Source organism: Tubulanus polymorphus, chromosome 4, assembly GCF_964204645.1.
Source record: "Tubulanus polymorphus chromosome 4, tnTubPoly1.2, whole genome shotgun sequence".
Classification (NCBI taxonomy): Eukaryota; Metazoa; Nemertea; class Palaeonemertea; order Tubulaniformes; family Tubulanidae; genus Tubulanus; species Tubulanus polymorphus.
In genome coordinates, this window is record NC_134028.1 from 23,987,670 (window position 1) to 24,004,575 (window position 16,906).

General features: G+C 38.0%; 5 protein-coding genes across 5 annotated transcripts; 2 read left to right on the forward strand and 3 right to left on the reverse strand.

Moving 5' to 3' along the window:
- Positions 1-67: 67 nt before the first annotated feature.
- Positions 68-4,103, reverse strand: LOC141903594 (palmitoyltransferase ZDHHC6-like). The gene is made up of 9 exons (XM_074791784.1): positions 4,012-4,103; positions 3,579-3,836; positions 3,206-3,297; positions 2,969-3,125; positions 2,343-2,531; positions 2,055-2,216; positions 1,553-1,740; positions 1,429-1,478; positions 68-1,071 (listed from the first exon to the last, which is right to left on the reverse strand). Exons 2-9 carry the CDS (start codon positions 3,804-3,806, stop codon positions 950-952), a joined length of 1,188 nt encoding a protein of 395 aa, XP_074647885.1. The 5' UTR covers positions 3,807-3,836; positions 4,012-4,103; the 3' UTR covers positions 68-949.
- Positions 4,104-4,177: 74 nt separating this feature from the next.
- Positions 4,178-5,522, forward strand: LOC141903789 (cytosolic Fe-S cluster assembly factor NUBP2 homolog). Its single transcript, XM_074792103.1, has 7 exons — positions 4,178-4,345; positions 4,438-4,526; positions 4,609-4,715; positions 4,784-4,938; positions 5,022-5,132; positions 5,213-5,282; positions 5,373-5,522. Exons 1-7 carry the CDS (start codon positions 4,229-4,231, stop codon positions 5,513-5,515), a joined length of 792 nt encoding a protein of 263 aa, XP_074648204.1. The 5' UTR covers positions 4,178-4,228; the 3' UTR covers positions 5,516-5,522.
- Positions 5,523-5,804: 282 nt separating this feature from the next.
- LOC141903176 (DNA topoisomerase 3-alpha-like) lies at positions 5,805-12,746 on the reverse strand. The gene is made up of 25 exons (XM_074791208.1): positions 12,342-12,746; positions 11,809-11,942; positions 11,618-11,693; positions 11,429-11,537; positions 11,262-11,313; positions 10,674-10,936; positions 10,243-10,343; positions 10,082-10,156; positions 9,784-9,964; positions 9,486-9,703; positions 9,148-9,222; positions 8,937-9,066; positions 8,741-8,854; positions 8,599-8,668; positions 8,485-8,513; positions 8,284-8,406; positions 8,113-8,206; positions 7,935-8,034; positions 7,786-7,856; positions 7,641-7,711; positions 6,811-7,191; positions 6,614-6,728; positions 6,220-6,482; positions 6,015-6,125; positions 5,805-5,940 (listed from the first exon to the last, which is right to left on the reverse strand). The coding sequence occupies exons 1-25, from the start codon at positions 12,570-12,572 to the stop codon at positions 5,909-5,911; spliced, it is 3,219 nt and encodes a 1,072-aa protein (XP_074647309.1). The 5' UTR covers positions 12,573-12,746; the 3' UTR covers positions 5,805-5,908.
- A 151-nt stretch (positions 12,747-12,897) lies between these two features.
- On the forward strand, positions 12,898-13,867 carry LOC141904244 (uncharacterized). The gene is made up of 2 exons (XM_074792810.1): positions 12,898-13,078; positions 13,193-13,867. The coding sequence occupies exons 1-2, from the start codon at positions 12,966-12,968 to the stop codon at positions 13,632-13,634; spliced, it is 555 nt and encodes a 184-aa protein (XP_074648911.1). The 5' UTR covers positions 12,898-12,965; the 3' UTR covers positions 13,635-13,867.
- A 565-nt stretch (positions 13,868-14,432) lies between these two features.
- Positions 14,433-16,791, reverse strand: LOC141904647 (histone H3.3A). Its single transcript, XM_074793279.1, has 3 exons — positions 16,665-16,791; positions 15,929-16,217; positions 14,433-15,523 (listed from the first exon to the last, which is right to left on the reverse strand). The coding sequence occupies exons 2-3, from the start codon at positions 16,208-16,210 to the stop codon at positions 15,395-15,397; spliced, it is 411 nt and encodes a 136-aa protein (XP_074649380.1). The 5' UTR covers positions 16,211-16,217; positions 16,665-16,791; the 3' UTR covers positions 14,433-15,394.
- Positions 16,792-16,906: the final 115 nt, after the last annotated feature.

A 16,906-nucleotide genomic window follows, 5' to 3' on the forward strand; every position in this document is an offset into this window, starting at 1 on the left:
TGTTCAAGATTCCCACCTAGGAAAACCGATACAAAACTGCAGTAACTCACAATTATTGAAAAGGCACCTTTTATTAAACTTGCGACAATAATTTATAATACAGAGTTTATATCTTATAAATTAGATGCACGGATGATGTTTATTTGATGAAAGATGACGAAATTAAAACATGAAGTCGAAAAAACAATGAGATCAAAATATCCACTCGCACCGCGGCGTGAATACCAAATCATATAGAAAGAAAATGTTTTTCCCAATATTTTGTTCTAAAACGTTAACAATTTATTAATATTTATTGCATTGATGGAAGACGCGCAGTGTTTCGATTTCCACTAAGTGAACAATAAAAACCTAATGTATATACAATTTCTAACGATGGCTGTACACTAGACTACGTTTACCCCGGAGACGAGTTGATTGTCACGGATTATGGCGTGCCCCGTCCGACTATAACGGTGATTGTTTTCCACAACGGGTTTTAGAGTGGTGGCCATCCCTTTCATTTTTACATCAACCCCTCTGAAAATCAGCCATCCCTTATAAAATATCTGCTGCCCCTACCAGAGTGGATGTCAAAAATCTATCAATGCTGCTAATTGCTTTGAAATATATAACAACTGTTCCCCACGTTTGAGTGTGGTTATTCTACTAATATTGAGCTACTGTGAAAAATAGGAGATTACACCAAAATAAAACTTGAGTTTCTTTTTTGGGAGAATCAAATGCCTTGCTACTTCAGCAACCATGATGTCATACACTTAACAATGAATGCAGCCACTTAAAAATTCTAGCATATGGAGAACGCTGGGTATAAAAATTAGCTTACTCTGACCCATCCCTGCTCCAACTGTCCTTGAGTTGGCATTGTACCTCAGAGAGATTTAATTGGTCCCGTGAGATCCGAGGCAAGCAAAGTCTACTAGTACAGTAACAAAAATAGTAATCTGCATTAGGATAGTTTTTTCTTCTCAGCCCGTTGCTTCAGTTTAGTAAGATCTGGATATGAACAGCCGTTATTGACGAACTCAACTGCGCACCGTCTCGGGAACCAACCTCTCAGACGAGAAACACCTGAAAAATATTTCAAGCGCCGATGTTGAGAATAGCAGCAGCATCAATTCAGAAAATGAAATAATCAGAAGTCGAATTCGGGCAAATCCGACAGCATAAGAACATGTATCAAAGAATGCTGTGGGAGGCCACGCTAATCCACGGCAATTTTTCAAGATTCACAACATTTTTGAATTTCAAATTTGCAACAGCAAATTACCAACTCAATGCACCAGTATCCCACAAATCACCATCTTTAGATAGAGAGTGCTTTCTACCAAGCAGATCTGATTATATATGACAAATAAACTTTACCATGCAACCACTTGAAAAATATATCATGTTAGCATTATTAGAATGCCATCGTAAATTACCTACCCAGATCTTTCTGCTGTTTATCTAAGATCTTATCACCGTACAACCAATGCCTAAAACAACAAATGAAAGCAAATAAAAACACAACAGCGTCGCGGGAGACTAGTTACAGTTCAATCAGTCTTACTTTTTCCAGCGAGTGACGAGTAATCGATCGCCGATGTTCAGTTTGATACGAGGCTCGTCGGTGAACGGAGGGCAACAAATAACGCGACAACCTTTAGTGATCGGACACCAGCGGCCGCTGTAATCTTCAATGATCGTATACTCGATCGATCGATCTTTCTTGTCTTCTTTCTGCCTCATTTGTTCAATCTGTGAATTAGAAAATTTGAATCAGAAAATAAGTTTCAGGATTTTCACTTAATTCGAATGAAAGATCTGGTCAATTTAACCGTGTAAACTGTTATTCAGGAATCTGATTTTTTCTGAGAAATCTGGGCAGTTCATAGTCGTCTGAATTAAATGAGTTCAACTGTATTCGAATAGGAAAACGAACGTTTCATATCCAGATTAAGCACTATTGAAATTCGTCATTGTTTATTGATTAAAAACTGCGATCTCGTAGATACTGATCGGATTACGCTGATACGGATTTAGAAGTTCTGACGTATCTCGACAGTACAAACCGTTAATGTATATTGATTACAGCCTTCTTTCACGTCCCACGTAAAACCATCTGAGACAGGATAACCGGACCACGTAAATACTTGACGAAGGTTTCTCCACATGCCCAAATAATACGGATAAACAAATTCACCTTCCTCGACAGTTCTATCGATATAATAAGCCTGCAAGAAATTTCACAATCTTCCTATTTTCTATTTAAAGACAAATAGTTGAATCTAAATTTCAGAAATGGAGGAACAATATTTTTCCGACTTAAAACTGAATTATTTGTGACTGAAATTAGTGACCTTTTCTATAATCCAAGATTCGATACCAGTTTCATTCTTGAGAATACTTTTCAACTGGAGGAATCCCAAACCACCGACGGCCACAATGACCCCGACAGCTAGACCAACGCTGAATATACCGATCAGAAACGACCATACATCTAGATTTATAACAGGCTCCGTTCCATCTCCGTAGTAGAAATAGTAAGGCTGAAATTAAGCCATAACATCTTACAATTAGTACAGGTCAGGGTCCATACAGATCACTCATTCCTGGATATAAGGAGTCTTCAAAGAGTTTTAAAGGAGAAAATCTCAGATTTCGAGGAAGTGTCTGCATCACTTTCATTTATCCCAATTACTGTAGACTCTCATAAATCGGTACTGTTTATCTTGTTGGTTTTGTAAGCAAATTTCAATCTTATGCACTACTTAAACTTGGTTTCTAATTCGTTAACTGCCTAATTGGGTAAAGAAAATCCAGAAAGTCCCAACTGTATTGATTTCGGGGTAGTTTATTGTACAACTAAAATAGACAAACATTTTAGTAGAGTTTTTTAGGAATCGATTAGTTATAGGGACCCTGAAGTAGCAGACAAGCTGAAATTGAAATTGTCTCCAGAATGGATCACATTTAAGACGTTTACCCGGTTCATTGCATGATAAAGAGACGGAATCAATATGCATAAGGAATGTATGCATCCAAGTGGCGCGAAGAATAAGAAATACGTAAATCTTGCATGATTCATGTGGCCGCAACAGTTGTTTATCCATGGACAATGATGATCCATTTTCATGACACAACTGAAAATTCAAAATAAACCATCAAATTATTCAAATATACTGATTTAAGGTTCTGTGGTTGACTATAGGCTGTTACTAACCGATTACATTTGCGACAATGATGAGACCTTGGTGATTTGTAACCCTGACAAACTTTACAAAACTGTAAATACTTTATATCTTTTGGATCATCCTAAAAACAGTGAAAAATATCTTAGACAATTCAATTTGCGATAGGAAAATGGCTCAAAATGGGACAACGAAATGGTTAACTTTTCATCAAGTTACGAGTAACATGTAACATTAGTTAGTACTTCATTTTGGAAAGCAAAAAGGATAGATATTTCAGCCTCGTAATTCTCTATGATCTCTAATGTCACATCAAACTACTGTAAAACCCCTTTTACTCAAGGCTAGAAAATAGGAACTTGACAACATTGAAGTCTAAAAATTTGAATTAAGTTTTCTACTTACTGGTTTCCAGCCATACGGCACATGACCTGGCCCGATTCCCATAGCGCAGAAGAAATTGTATAGGGTCAGATAAAGCCACATTACATATACAATCAGATTGATTGTACCTCCCGGGGCTGAAACAGGCCACCACATCATATCACATATAATAGACATCGCCGATATAGTGAATATAATGAATAGGGCCAGTAAAGGCCCCCAATGCAACGTGCGGCGTACTATATTCATGATGGAGAGGACTTCAAATCTGCATGTTATCTGCAAAATAGGAAATTTATTCTGTGACCGGTGGTTATGAAAGCTTACGCTGGCAAGCGAGATTTAAGTAAAACAGTTATAGGGCCTCATTTCACATATAAATATACATGACAGTAAGACATGTGAATGTCAGTAATTTGGGCGATGTGAATTATGAATAATATCAATAATTTACCCGGTTTAATGAATGAATTACGTCATTAAATCACAGCGAACGGGCCAAAAAATCAGCCCGAAAACCACAACCCGGAAGTGTTTTACCCGGTTCAGATTGAACGCATGAAACGAAAAGATACAGCTGTAGTACATTGAGCATAGGGGAATTTAGCGTTTCACATGTAGTAGACCTCGACACTGTGCTGTGCTGCGCTCATTCATCATTTTCTTCTACTATGTCGAGTTTGTCAAATATTAAGCATGTCATACTTGTTCTTTCTGGTAAAGGAGGAGTCGGAAAAAGCACAGTTTCAACGCAACTCGCCTTAGGTTTAAAAGATGCTGGTTTCAAGGTGAAGTAACGATTTTTCATTTATTATTTTGGCAGTCTCTCCACAAATTCATTGTTAAAGGTTAATATGATATCCTTGACATTATTTAATAGGTTGGACTTCTCGATGTAGATCTGTGTGGCCCAAGTATACCACGAATGCTGAATTTAGAAAACCACGATATTCATCAATGTCCTGAAGGGTAATACAGTGAACAACATGCGAAGAATGTAGGCTTTTAGGTCTATTGTTGGTAGATAGCTAGTAAATTAATCTATTTTCAGTTGGGTTCCAGTTTATGTCGACCAAGAACAGCGGTTATCAGTAATGTCGATAGGATTCATGGTATCAAAAGATGATGCAGTAGTTTGGAGAGGACCAAAGAAAAATGGTATGATGCCCGAGTATGGTATCTTAGTTTGAGTTTGGATACTATTTGTAATCTCTCCTCATTTCTAGGTATGATCAAACAGTTTTTCAATGATGTATTCTGGGGTGACTTGGATTATCTAATAGTTGATACGCCTCCTGGAACTTCAGATGAGCATATAACAGTCGTTGAAAATATGAAACAGTTTTTACCAAAAGGAGCTGTACTAGTCACCACCCCGCAGGTAGGAGGTCTAATGCCTTATTTGTCACGATTTTGATCGATTTTGAAATGTGAATCACAATATTTTTGCTGCTCTATTTGTAGGCTGTATCAGTTGGAGATGTGAGGCGAGAGATTACATTTTGTAAGAAAACTGGTATCCCCATATTAGGAGTTATCGAAAATATGAGTGGTTTTGTTTGTCCTCACTGCACGGTAAATTCAGCCCTATTGATGAAATTCAAATTGTACATCGCAATCTCTTCTCGAAATAGATCATTTTTTTCTTTATTCAGGAATGTACGAACGTATTTTCGAAAGGTGGCGGAGAGTCTTTAGCTAAACAAACTGGAGTACCTTTCCTGGGTAAGTAAAGTTCTCCGAAAAGAAATCTTTACCAATTGAATACTAATCATTGGTGAATTTCATTTTGTTTATTCCTTATTGTATTTGTAGGTTGTATTCCTCTTGATCCACAACTAACTCGGTCATTAGAAGAAGGAAAGAGTTTTGTCGATCTATTTCCAAACTCATCCACTAGAAATTCCATAATTGAAATTATCAACGCAATCACTGAATCATGTACTCAGAACTCCTAGCATATTTGTGAGAAATAAATACTTTATAGTTTTACCACAGCGTCATTGTCTTTTAGTTCCGAAAGGTAAAGTTAAGGTCACTTGTCGACAAGCAGCTCTGTCCAACCTTGATAGTTCTCATGGGCGCTATCCACCAAAAGAAGTACTACCTTTTCCGCACCACTGCATAGTTTTGCCTGGGCCTTCCTACTACGAACCATGATTCAAACTACTCGGGATTATGAGAATTGGAAAAGATCAGACAAGAAGAATCAAAACACAGGATTTTAACGTATAACAATTTCAAATGTTTATATTTTCGATAAATGATACAGGATCAAACTCTAAACAATGCTGATAAAATATCTCACTCTATTGAGTGACAGTAACTGACTTATATAAATGCAATGACTTTCAATTATTTTTACATCCACGTCTTGTGTGTCCTGCAATTAGAAAAAGATAATTAATGCATGAACTTAAAGAAGAATGTATATAATGCGTTGATTGATTTGGTTACCTTCTTGCCCACAGTTTCCACAAGTCGGTTTCTTCCTCGTTCCTCCTGCCCCCGCTGGTTTCTTTCTTTTAGTTCCTCTACTACTATTATTGTCGTTACCACCAGAAAATCCTAAAATCGATACATATCATCGTAATACTTAATTCCTGGGCGTAATTTCACAAAACCAATCAGTATTATAGAACAGTTTATAGATATCGTTTACCTGCATTTCCTCCACCGGGGTCTTCATCGCCCCACTGGAAGAATCCACAGCCCTGATCGCGAGGTTTCGGACACCCGTAAAACGGTCGACCTTTATTCGGACCGTCTTTTTGAACGATTAAACTCCTGGCAGGTTCGCCGCATCGACAATTCACCGCTCCGTCGCCGGAACCTGTCGTCCGGTTGTTATCGTTATTGTAGCTGGTAAATACTGCGCGATTGTTGCCATTAAGACCAGGTCTATTTTGTGCGTTGTTTCCGAACCTGTATTTCAAAATGTGAGCAAAGTATCGGCATATGAGAGGTGCAGTTGCTGAGAGCACACCGGTTATGTGAAATCAGTTCAACAAATGCGCTTCAGGTTTTACATTAAGAGCATGAATAATTCACTTTACCTGTTGTTAGATGATGATTGTTGATTGGACTGCTGCTCTTCTGAAATATCCGCCCACAGGAAAAACTGACACGAACCGCCATCTTTAGGTTTATTACAAACATAAAACTGTCGACCTATTCCGAAACGAATCGATTAAAGTATACAATGTTTCTATTATCACCTTGATAACTGTTTCGACATCGGAAAATGATTTACCTTGATTAGGTCCATCTTTACGCACAGTACGCAGAACTGCATCGTCACCACAATTACAAACAATCGCCGAATCTCCGTTTCCGCCCGCATTCGCGTTAAACGGCGGAACTGCATTCGCTTGTACCGGTCTCAGAGGTTGACGATTACTCGGAATATTCATCGAGATATTGCGCTGAGTCGGAACATTGTTTGCCACAGTTCCTGTTAGAGTTCGTTGAACTGCGTTTGTTCGAGTGTTAATATTACCGCGGTTACTACTATCATTTTGAGTCGATCGATAACTGCTTCCGTAGCCACTATCATTGAATGAGTTGTTATTATTCCTCCTTCCGGGACCTGTTTGGGAAGGTTGCCTGTTGTTACCAACATTTCCAGTAGCACCTGAAACATAGGAAATAAGTCATGAAGTGAGCTGGCTATGGGGTAGGAAGTACAGGGTCCCTACAACTCCATGATTCCTTAAAAACTCCTCTAACGTAAAATGCTTTTAAAGATGCTTGAAATTCCTTTAATTTGAGCAAAAGCAAAATGCCTGAAACTCCTTTAAAACTCCTTCAATTTTGAGAAATAGGCAAACAGAAATGTTTGTATTTGTACAGTAGACTACCCCTAAATCGATACAGTTAAGACCTGATTTATTGTTTGACCCAATTAGGAGGTAACCAAATTAGAAACTGAGTTCAAGTAGTGTACAGTATAAAGATTTTCTTGCAAAACCACCGAATCAATAGTTTACTTCCTCGAAATTTGAAATTTTTCCCTTTCAACTCCTTATAGCCAGGAATGACTGATCCGTAGGGGCCCTGATGTAGTAGATTATCATAACCGACCTATTTGATAACGCGTAAAGTTAAGGATCTCCGATAATTCTTGATCACAGCCACCGATGCATCCGTGATATCTGTAAAATGGTGAAAATACATGACTTCATTCAATTATATATGAATACCTGAAAAACATACAGACGTTACTTACTCGAGTGGAATAATAGGAGGCACAGATCCTCGCTTGAATTTCAATTTCAGTTTATGGGGATTTCGTCGACACTGGAACAAAATGAATACCAATAACACAGAGCAGTAATTTTACACACGGACTGATTACAACAACACGTATTTACATACAGTTTGACATTGTTCGTCAAGAACCGTCGCAGCCAACACAAAGTCTGGAAACCAGTACGCGTTTTTACAGTCTGGATATCCTGGACAGCTAATAAAATATCTGCAATGAAGAAATAGTTCGAGATTTAGCTCACAATAGCATGAAATTTAAGTTATTTAGTGACTATGATTAACTGACCCTTTTCCATCTTTTTTAGTGCGTATCGTCATTTGTCGACCGCATTTTGGACAAGGTAGCACCGGTTTATATTCGTCAGCTTGCTGTTGAAATTCTTGAAAAAAAGACATTTTCAACAATTCACTAAATCAATGTTACCGAACATATGCAACTGACGATTTTAAGTCATACCTTGCCCGGCATAAGGTCGAGCATCACCGAAATATTCGGCCAGCGCTGCATCTAACAGATTAGCCTGTCTACACGCTTCTACGAATACCTCCTTATATTTGGCCACTTGCTCGGCGAGGACAACTAAAAAATACGCATTATACTTAATGATACATTGTAATTGATATGAAGTAAACAGAACTAACAAAAAAATTTCTTTACCTCTATGGTTTTTCAGGCCATCGCAAATTCTGAAATAAAGACACACACAAGGTATAGCAGTAACTACAAAGGATCGTTCAATTTATCTACTAACATCGCTCAAGGACGAATTACCTTTTTAAATCAGCTTCAAGTTCTGCTCTCAAATGTGGCTTGGACATTTCGTAACCCATCGCATCATAGCCTGCAGTAGAAAGATCACGATAACGAATTCATACCAGCGAAAATACTGAATGTATACGAAGAGCGTTGTTACCTTCGACGAGACCCATTCCTAGTTCACCGGGGACGAATCTATTATCACCTTGAAGACCAACGTACATCCGACTTTTAATAGTTTCGATGTGTTCGGCGTGAGTAGCATCAGTGCCTACAGGGAGAATATTTCGTTGTTTTATCATCCATAATGGACTGGAAATCAACAACATTTTAGGATTATCGATTTCAATTACCAATTCCGTGTTTATCCATTAGAGCTATCAGATCTGCCTCTGTGAGTAACGGCGGAGGAGATGTTTCACCTTCTATCATTTCCATACTCGTCGGACTGAACTGCTGCCCTCGCTCGAAATTCGGAATTACCTGCAAATGATTGAAATCTAGAATTTTAACTGCTGAGAATGAATAATTTTACCTCCATTGAGATACACGAGTGCCAGTTACCTTAGCATTCCATTTATCATACGGATAAACTTCTAAATAATTCCTAGCAATAATCATCAGCCCACTAGCAGTAAACTAAAATGAACGATTTATGCAGATTTAACATCAAATTGAAATCTTTTACACCGCTTTGAATCAGGGTTCATACAGGTCAAGCAATCCAAGAATTCCCCGATTGATAAGAAAGAAATCGTCAATGGGGGCTGTCTCTTCTCAAGAGGTTCCTTGTGCCACACGACAACGCGCCAATGATTTAAATTCACTGACTTTTTCCTGATCAGTAAGAAGACAGTCAGAATTCCCAGATTTCCCTGATTTGATATGAAAATTGAACGAACCTTCTCATCGGCGATGTCAATATCGACGGTCGTTTCCATCCCTTGAGCGTCCTGAGAGCAGCACGCTAAAAAGTGACGAACGACGAATTCATACAAACGTTTCTCGTTTCCCTGGAGATTATTCGCGTATTTCGTCGGATGAATCGGCGGGTGAGCGTTGTCGGTTTTCGTGCCGTTTCGAGGATTCGGACCGGTTTCAAGCAACGCGGCAGCAAATCCTGAAATAAACAGCCGAGATTTAATATTTTCTCAAGTCGCACGCACGCTATTCCCGAAACTGAACCCAGTTATATTTTACCTCCCCAGTTCGGATCATTGACTTGCTGTTGTATGAGATTATTCAGATCTAATTCTTTAGGGAAGATATTGGTTTCTGTACGAGGGTAACTGATATAACCTTCCGTATACAATTTCTCAGCTATACGCATCGTTTCTTTAGCGTTTATTCTCAATTTACGCGACCCCAATTTCTCCATTTCCTGCCAAATCGAGAAAATCGTTATCCAGATTATACATTATCAAATTATTATCGGGTTTCAATATTAAACGGTATCAAATTACTGATGAAAACTACTGTAGCTCAATGAAATACTTACCACAGTGTCTAAAGCAACAGGTCTCCATTTGCTTTTACTCTTTGTTTTAATGTCAGTAACTGTTGCTATTGGACTCTAAAATTTCATAACAAATTCGAAAAATTTTGAGAAAGTTTTTAGTGATGAAAAGACAAGACCATGCATTATCGCTAGTGACTTACTTCGAGACAATGTTGATAGAGGACAAGACAGGCCAGATGATCAAATAGTCGATTTCGTGCCCAGGAAAATTCAGCGATGATTTCATCGAGTTTATGAGATACTGAAAACAGGACGAAACATAGAAATAACGAAATATGAAAACACTTCCATTCAATATACCAATAGGTAAAGGGGTCAGGTTGTTGAACATAACCAAAATACGAGGGGTCAATTGCTCAAAAGTTGGTTACAGATAACTGGCGGATAAATACCGTAGTAACAATGAAATTTTAATTGTCCCTATGTCAACTATCCACTGGTTAAGTTTAACCAACTTATGAGCAACTCGCCCCAGGACTCTTCACACAATTCTTCCAGATTTTTCACATTCTAAGGTACAATAAAATAGATCAACTCTAAGCCCTGCATCTATACAGATTTTCTATTCTACCTTTAATTTTCCAGAACGGTTCCGAGATGAAATTCTGCACTTGTTTATATCGTTCTACGACGAAACCAAGCGTCGGGAATTGACAGCTCCCGTAGCTGATCAACTGTTCGGCTAAAACGTTCGGAAAAACTTTCTGAAGCCGCAACGTTTGAAATCGCGTGAACGCTGCCCCGATTCTTAAATCAAGCTCCTGTCGAACATCGACTGCATTGCTGACATTCTCATCCGGTTCGAGCAGATTACGACACGCTCTTTGAATTGCTCTGCAACAAAAAAATAGGACAGTCAACAAAACATGTGAACCAAACTATTACTTTCTTAAGCAAAAGTTTTGCAGGTTTCAATTGGTCTCCATCGACTCAGGAATTATCTTCTGGCGCGTTCGTTTCGAACAGAATACACTCCACTAAGATCTGTAAACCTGATGGCAGCCTAATGGCTGATCGCTAAAAACTGGAATCCAGAATAACAATTCTTATACCAAAATATATTCTTCAATCGAAACCTGCCCAAATCTTGTTGAGAAATTAATCTTTTTGTTGGTTTTCTTGGGATCTACAGTCTTCCTAAAGCCAATACGGTACTTACTGAGGTGTTATTTCCGAGAATCTGGCCCTGTAAACTCTGATATTAGGTTTCACTGCAATAATGATAATAAACAATAATAATAATAAAAATATGAGCAATTTGTAAAGCAACTTTCCACGTATGAATGCGATGACAGACAATGGAGAAACAAGGACAACAACACATACCAGCTCGACAAACATTTATGATTTCAAAACCGATGTTTTCTCCCTCTCTATCTCCATCAGTCCAGATTATTAGAGTAGAACAGCCTCTCACCTCACGTTCTAATGTTCGCTGAAATCATGACAATAGTAATTCACAGGTCAAATTTTAGATCATTAGAAAACCTGCACTTTAACTCGAAGATGTCTAACCTTGATATTTTTGAAATTATCGGGACAATATTTTTCAACTGGGGCATCGAATAGAGCAGTAGGACTGCATCCAGTCCTGAAATGAAGTAAACAAATATCTTCATACTTAGTTATTGATCTTCAAAATGTTTGTGGGAAGGTATAATTTGAGTATATGGACTCAAATTCCAGAGATGACTTGTTGCGGTTACCATTTTTTGAAATGTCCGACGAATTCTAATGCCAACAGATGTCCAGAAACTGATGTCATTGTCATTTTACTGGGCTGGTTGAGAATAGTATAGTCGAATTCGTACAGCTTATTAAACTTTGAAAATCCTTCCCTCTGGAACGAAACGTAAAATCAAAATCTTAAGAATCAAGGATTTTGGTTATGATGATGTTCAACTTCTTCCAATAAATAAATCACAATAAAACATAGACAGAAATTGTTTGATTATTATACGCGGGATCTAATTAAACTATCTCACTCAACAAATTTCCCTGAATTTCATCTTTTTTATTTTAATTCCCTGACTATTTTAAAGTGAAGAAAATCCTGGTAAGTGGTTACCCTGTGTGTATACTAAGGGATAGTGGTACCGATTATCATTGATACTGAGTGCAATTATTATCATCAGAGGCTGCAGTTGCTCATAAGAGGATCCATATTTCATACTTTCTTAAAATCCCCGGTATTAGCAAGAATCGATATGGATATTAGCTGTGATTTAACTATACGTACGCGATCATAGCGTCCACGCGACATTATTTCACTCAATGATTTCGCCGCATCATTTTTCTCGGCGACGTTTAGAACTCTGACTGGCATATTCACTGTAGTATTCGTATGGTTATTGCGATGAATATGATTTTCAGGCAACAAAAATCTTTTATCGAGGAATTTGGGCAAAGCACCGGATCGTCGAAATTGTCGTGAAAAAACCCGGAAGTAAAGGTTTTTCGTAAATTTCATATCAAATCAACAGTTTTCACGAAGGCCGAATGTTTATTATTCATCTTGAAACATCCTTTGCATAAATCTTTAGAGTCTGGTTACATTTATATAGAAATTACTAATGGATTTCGACCATAAATCCGCTTCAATTAGGAAAGATTTAAGAAAATATTTTTTGACCAACGCGCCATTCTTAAACGCCCGCAATACGGCGATGGAGGTGTCATTTTGCGACATTAAATTGTTATTTTGATCAAGTTCGATGAATTCTACCTATAAATCTAATTGAAAGAAAATCAGGAATCATAATTTTGACAAAATTAATTGATGAAAAGATTTAAATTTTATATTCAATTACGACAGTGTTTCATAATAATAATTAAATTCAATTGTTACTTTATTGATTTCATAATGATGGCATCGATACTCTTTGGAAAAGTTGGAAAACTAGCGAATAGAAATGTTTTGCGGTCTATGTGTTTGGTGCAGGCAACACAGAAATCTATTCTGACCGATGTTTCGAGGTTAGTTACGTGTTTATGCCCTCTGAGTGTTTTAAGCCCTCTTCCAGTTCCAGTCGACTTGTCATCTCTAGTCTCAGTCTCATCTGATCATCATTCGATTCTTCAATATTTCAGGCATTCAATAGTGGCTATCATTACTGGACCCAGTCACAGATGCTTCCATTTATCCAATCTCACTCGACGGAAACTCAGCGACGAAGAGTTAGCGAATGAAGGCCCGACGCCTTATTCTAAAAGTAAAGCCAGGGATTATAAAGCTACGGACACGTTCATGGCCAACACAGGACGGCCAGAATACCAGCCGCTGATATTGATGACCAGTTTAGCCGTGTTTATGGTTTACTTTTTCTACCTGAGGGAAGAAAATGACATCGATATCATGTTATATCAGCCGCTGGAACATCACATCGAAGGAATGGACGAAGAACAATTGAATATAATGATTCGACAATCCAGATCTGTGGGTAGAAACACTGACGAACTCGAACTCAAACAGCTGGAACTTCGTAAAAAAAGACTGGCTTCGAAGAAGCCACAAGAAAGTGAACAACTTTAACGATTACCAGTTTAGTAGTATTAGTATTAGATGAAAGAGTGTAAAGCTTGATGAGAAATATATGTACATTTTTGGTTGAGAGAAGCGTCTATTTGTTTTGTATTCTATTTGATGTAGCCGGTATAATCAAAAACTAACTGATGTTGTAGTTATGTTCATGATGAAATACATTTAATTTAAGGAATGTGAAGTTCCACCTAATTAAAGTGAAGTATTCAACTCAGGTATAGTTATAGGGCCATTCATTTATTACGTGCGCATTAGGGGAGGGGTTCAGCGCAATTGCGTACTGCAATGCTTACTGTATACTAAATATGGCCGACTTTGCGTACTAAGGAGGGGGGTTGAAAAATGCAAATTGTATGCGTAAGTAATAAATGAATGATCCCTATGTACTATGGAAAATACCATAATTCAAGACTAAAATCTTATTGTATAGGATCCTTGTTGTAAGCTTTGTTATTACTACATCCTTCTGTGGCCTAGATGATCGTCTGGCATCAGATGCTGTCATGAGGAAGCCCATTTCTCAGGTAGGGCTAAAGCCATTTGTATATTTCCCAGAAACTCTGCGCCGACAGTAGTGCTTCTTTTGTCCAGCCTGTGAAGCATACAGAAACAAGTGTACCCTTTAAACCACCACCAGTGAAACCTCCAAAATATGACAATAGTTGGCAGCTCCTCAAGATGTCCCCGAAACCATCCTTACAAGAATTAATGAGATCGAAGGAAAATCCACAATTTGCTCGACATCACAACTTCTCAATAATCATAAACAAACCAACAGAACAAGTTACATCAGATCCACTTAAAATTTATTCTGTTATGTACAACTTGATAATTTTGAAATAAGTTACTAAATTTGCCGACAAGGTTTTTAACATAGAATCCAAATTTCAAACCCAACTTCTCACCAATTGGCCAAGCATGGAAGGGTACATTACAATCAATAAAATGTTGCGCAATCATATGAAATAACTTAGTCCGACATTCCAATTCAATTGTCAAATACATTCAAATAATTTATTGGCAACAATAGAAGTAGACTGACTGATATTGCTGAAGCACGCTGATATGTCTTCACTTGGTTTCATCTAAAATCCATAAACACATATAAAAATACCTTTTCTTCGAACCAAGAGACAGATCTAATAAACCGGAAGCTAATTTTGGCCCAAACATCGAAAACTGAACCTTCCATGCATTGCGCTAATATTATTTCTACCCCCTACGAAATACAAACTTAGATTACACATTAAAATGAACAGCACAACAGCTTACACATGTATCATCGCCGGGAGCCAAACGACGGACCACCCTGAGACGATCCTAAGTCTAATCCACCGACGACGAGCATCAAGAAAATTATGTACACAAAATAGGACTATAATGACCGGAGATGTGAAGCTATAACGATGAAATGTTTTTTTCTTTTTCGCGTACGAGAAGTAGTTTTTCCTAGAAGTCCACGAACAATGAATGGATAATGCTGAGTGAGATTTGCACAGCAAATACGTATTATATTCTGATATGACGTGCGCGCGATGGTTATTATCATGATCTTAACATTTTTTTCTAGTTTACTTTATATAAAATCCAAATTTACACGGTATGAAAAGTTTGTAGTTTTATAGAATAATATGTTCTAAAAGTATGTATACACAAATGTCGCTGAGGACTTCCTGAATGAACACGTTTTTTTTTATTTGTAGTTTGTCTATTTATGCGATGGTTCCCTGCGAGTGTTGACGCTCTACCGATTACGCACGTTCTCCACGGATACGTCGCGCCAGTTGAATGTCCTTCGGCATAATCGTGACGCGTTTCGCGTGAATCGCACACAAGTTCGTGTCCTCGAACAGACCGACCAAGTAGGCTTCGCTAGCCTCCTGCAAAATACAAAACAAATATCACTGATTAGAATGGGAGACAACATTAAACCAATTGACAAGTAATCTGAAATATTTCATTGACCAATATTCAAACATTTCAAATTCCTTGATTTTCCATTTATTATTGAGTTCGAAAGCTAACTGAGAATTTCTTTGTCTTAGTGCAACTTCTTAGACATGCCTTAATCATTCAGATACCATAGATCTCAACTTTTCAAGGCCAGTGTATTTCCCAGACTATAGCTATGCGAATATACTCGGACAGACATTTTGAGGAGAATTTTCAGACTTGTTTTCGAAATTGAGATTTTTACATTATGTCGTCATTGTTACACGGAAACAAAGAAGGAGTATTATTGATTGCGCAACATTCGGAATTAGTGATGTCATCATATATCTTACCTGAAGAGCACCGATAGCTGCACTTTGGAAACGTAAATCTGTTTTGAAATCCTGAGCGATCTCTCGAACGAGACGTTGGAATGGTAGTTTTCTGATGAGTAATTCAGTAGATTTCTGGTAACGACGGATTTCTCTCAAAGCGACCGTACCCGGTCTGTATCTGTGCGGTTTCTTCACTCCTCCGGTAGATGGCGCACTCTTACGGGCTGCCTTGGTCGCCAGTTGTTTACGTGGCGCTTTACCACCAGTGGATTTACGAGCTGTCTGCTTGGTACGAGCCATCTTTTATCTGTAAATGAGAAAGTTTCAAAATTCATTCGAGAACTTAGAATAGATTTTGACAAGCTTCTAAATTAAATATTCCATATAAAGTCTTGCCAGTTTTTTTTAAAGAAAAATTACATTAACAGGCCTCAATGGAATAATAGATCAATAACAGCCCGAGGTAGGCCTAGGTCACCAAGATAAACCAATAACAGAAAACTAGGGGAACCGGTCTCTGAAAATAAATAGCGCTTTGTGTGGCATACATGTGAATCAAAAGAAAATGGCGGCAGAAAATGGCGCCGCGCGCGAGAGTTTAGAGACACTCACAACTAAATTCTGGCAAATTTTGACCTTCGTTCAAGATATGGAGCGTAGAAAATTAATTCTAAATACTCTAGCGTATGAAATTTAGTAGGAAAACACGAGACATTGGCAGTATTTGCACCGGTGACACACTCAGATCACATACCTTCTTCACAGTCAGAGACGTTCTAAGCGTTCACTGTTAAAATCTCGATACAAATGCATAAATTATCGATTCATAAATTAACCGCCGGCGACCTCAGAATCGGCCGATGATTGGCTGAGCCTCATCAAACAATTCATTCACTGATTGGTCATCCAAACTCGAAACCTGATTGGTTCTTAAGCAAGTTCCGCCGTTAACGAATTCCGACAGATGATTGGTTCACGGCTGGACCCTTCTCCGCT

Excerpts from the sequence above, each read along its gene's own strand:
- LOC141903594 (XM_074791784.1), bottom strand. The coding sequence starts at position 3,806 with ATGAATATAGTACGCCGCACGTTGCATTGGGGGCCTTTACTGGCCCTA. Across the intron at positions 3,126-3,205 it reads CATTGTCGCAAATGTAATCG|TTGTGTCATGAAAATGGATC; the intron begins GTTAGTAACAGC and ends TTGAATTTTCAG. Across the intron at positions 1,479-1,552 it reads CTCGTCACTCGCTGGAAAAA|GCATTGGTTGTACGGTGATA; the intron begins GTAAGACTGATT and ends TTGTTGTTTTAG.
- LOC141903789 (XM_074792103.1), top strand. The coding sequence starts at position 4,229 with ATGTCGAGTTTGTCAAATATTAAGCATGTCATACTTGTTCTTTCTGGT. Across the intron at positions 5,133-5,212 it reads TTGTTTGTCCTCACTGCACG|GAATGTACGAACGTATTTTC; the intron begins GTAAATTCAGCC and ends TTCTTTATTCAG. Across the intron at positions 5,283-5,372 it reads AACTGGAGTACCTTTCCTGG|GTTGTATTCCTCTTGATCCA; the intron begins GTAAGTAAAGTT and ends TTGTATTTGTAG.
- LOC141903176 (XM_074791208.1), bottom strand. The coding sequence starts at position 12,572 with ATGAAATTTACGAAAAACCTTTACTTCCGGGTTTTTTCACGACAATTT. Across the intron at positions 10,344-10,673 it reads ACCGTTCTGGAAAATTAAAG|TATCTCATAAACTCGATGAA; the intron begins GTAGAATAGAAA and ends TCCTGTTTTCAG. Across the intron at positions 7,857-7,934 it reads TTGACGAACAATGTCAAACT|TGTCGACGAAATCCCCATAA; the intron begins GTATGTAAATAC and ends ATTTTGTTCCAG.
- LOC141904244 (XM_074792810.1), top strand. The coding sequence starts at position 12,966 with ATGATGGCATCGATACTCTTTGGAAAAGTTGGAAAACTAGCGAATAGA. Across the intron at positions 13,079-13,192 it reads ATTCTGACCGATGTTTCGAG|GCATTCAATAGTGGCTATCA; the intron begins GTTAGTTACGTG and ends TCAATATTTCAG.
- LOC141904647 (XM_074793279.1), bottom strand. The coding sequence starts at position 16,210 with ATGGCTCGTACCAAGCAGACAGCTCGTAAATCCACTGGTGGTAAAGCG. Across the intron at positions 15,524-15,928 it reads CAGCTATCGGTGCTCTTCAG|GAGGCTAGCGAAGCCTACTT; the intron begins GTAAGATATATG and ends TGTATTTTGCAG.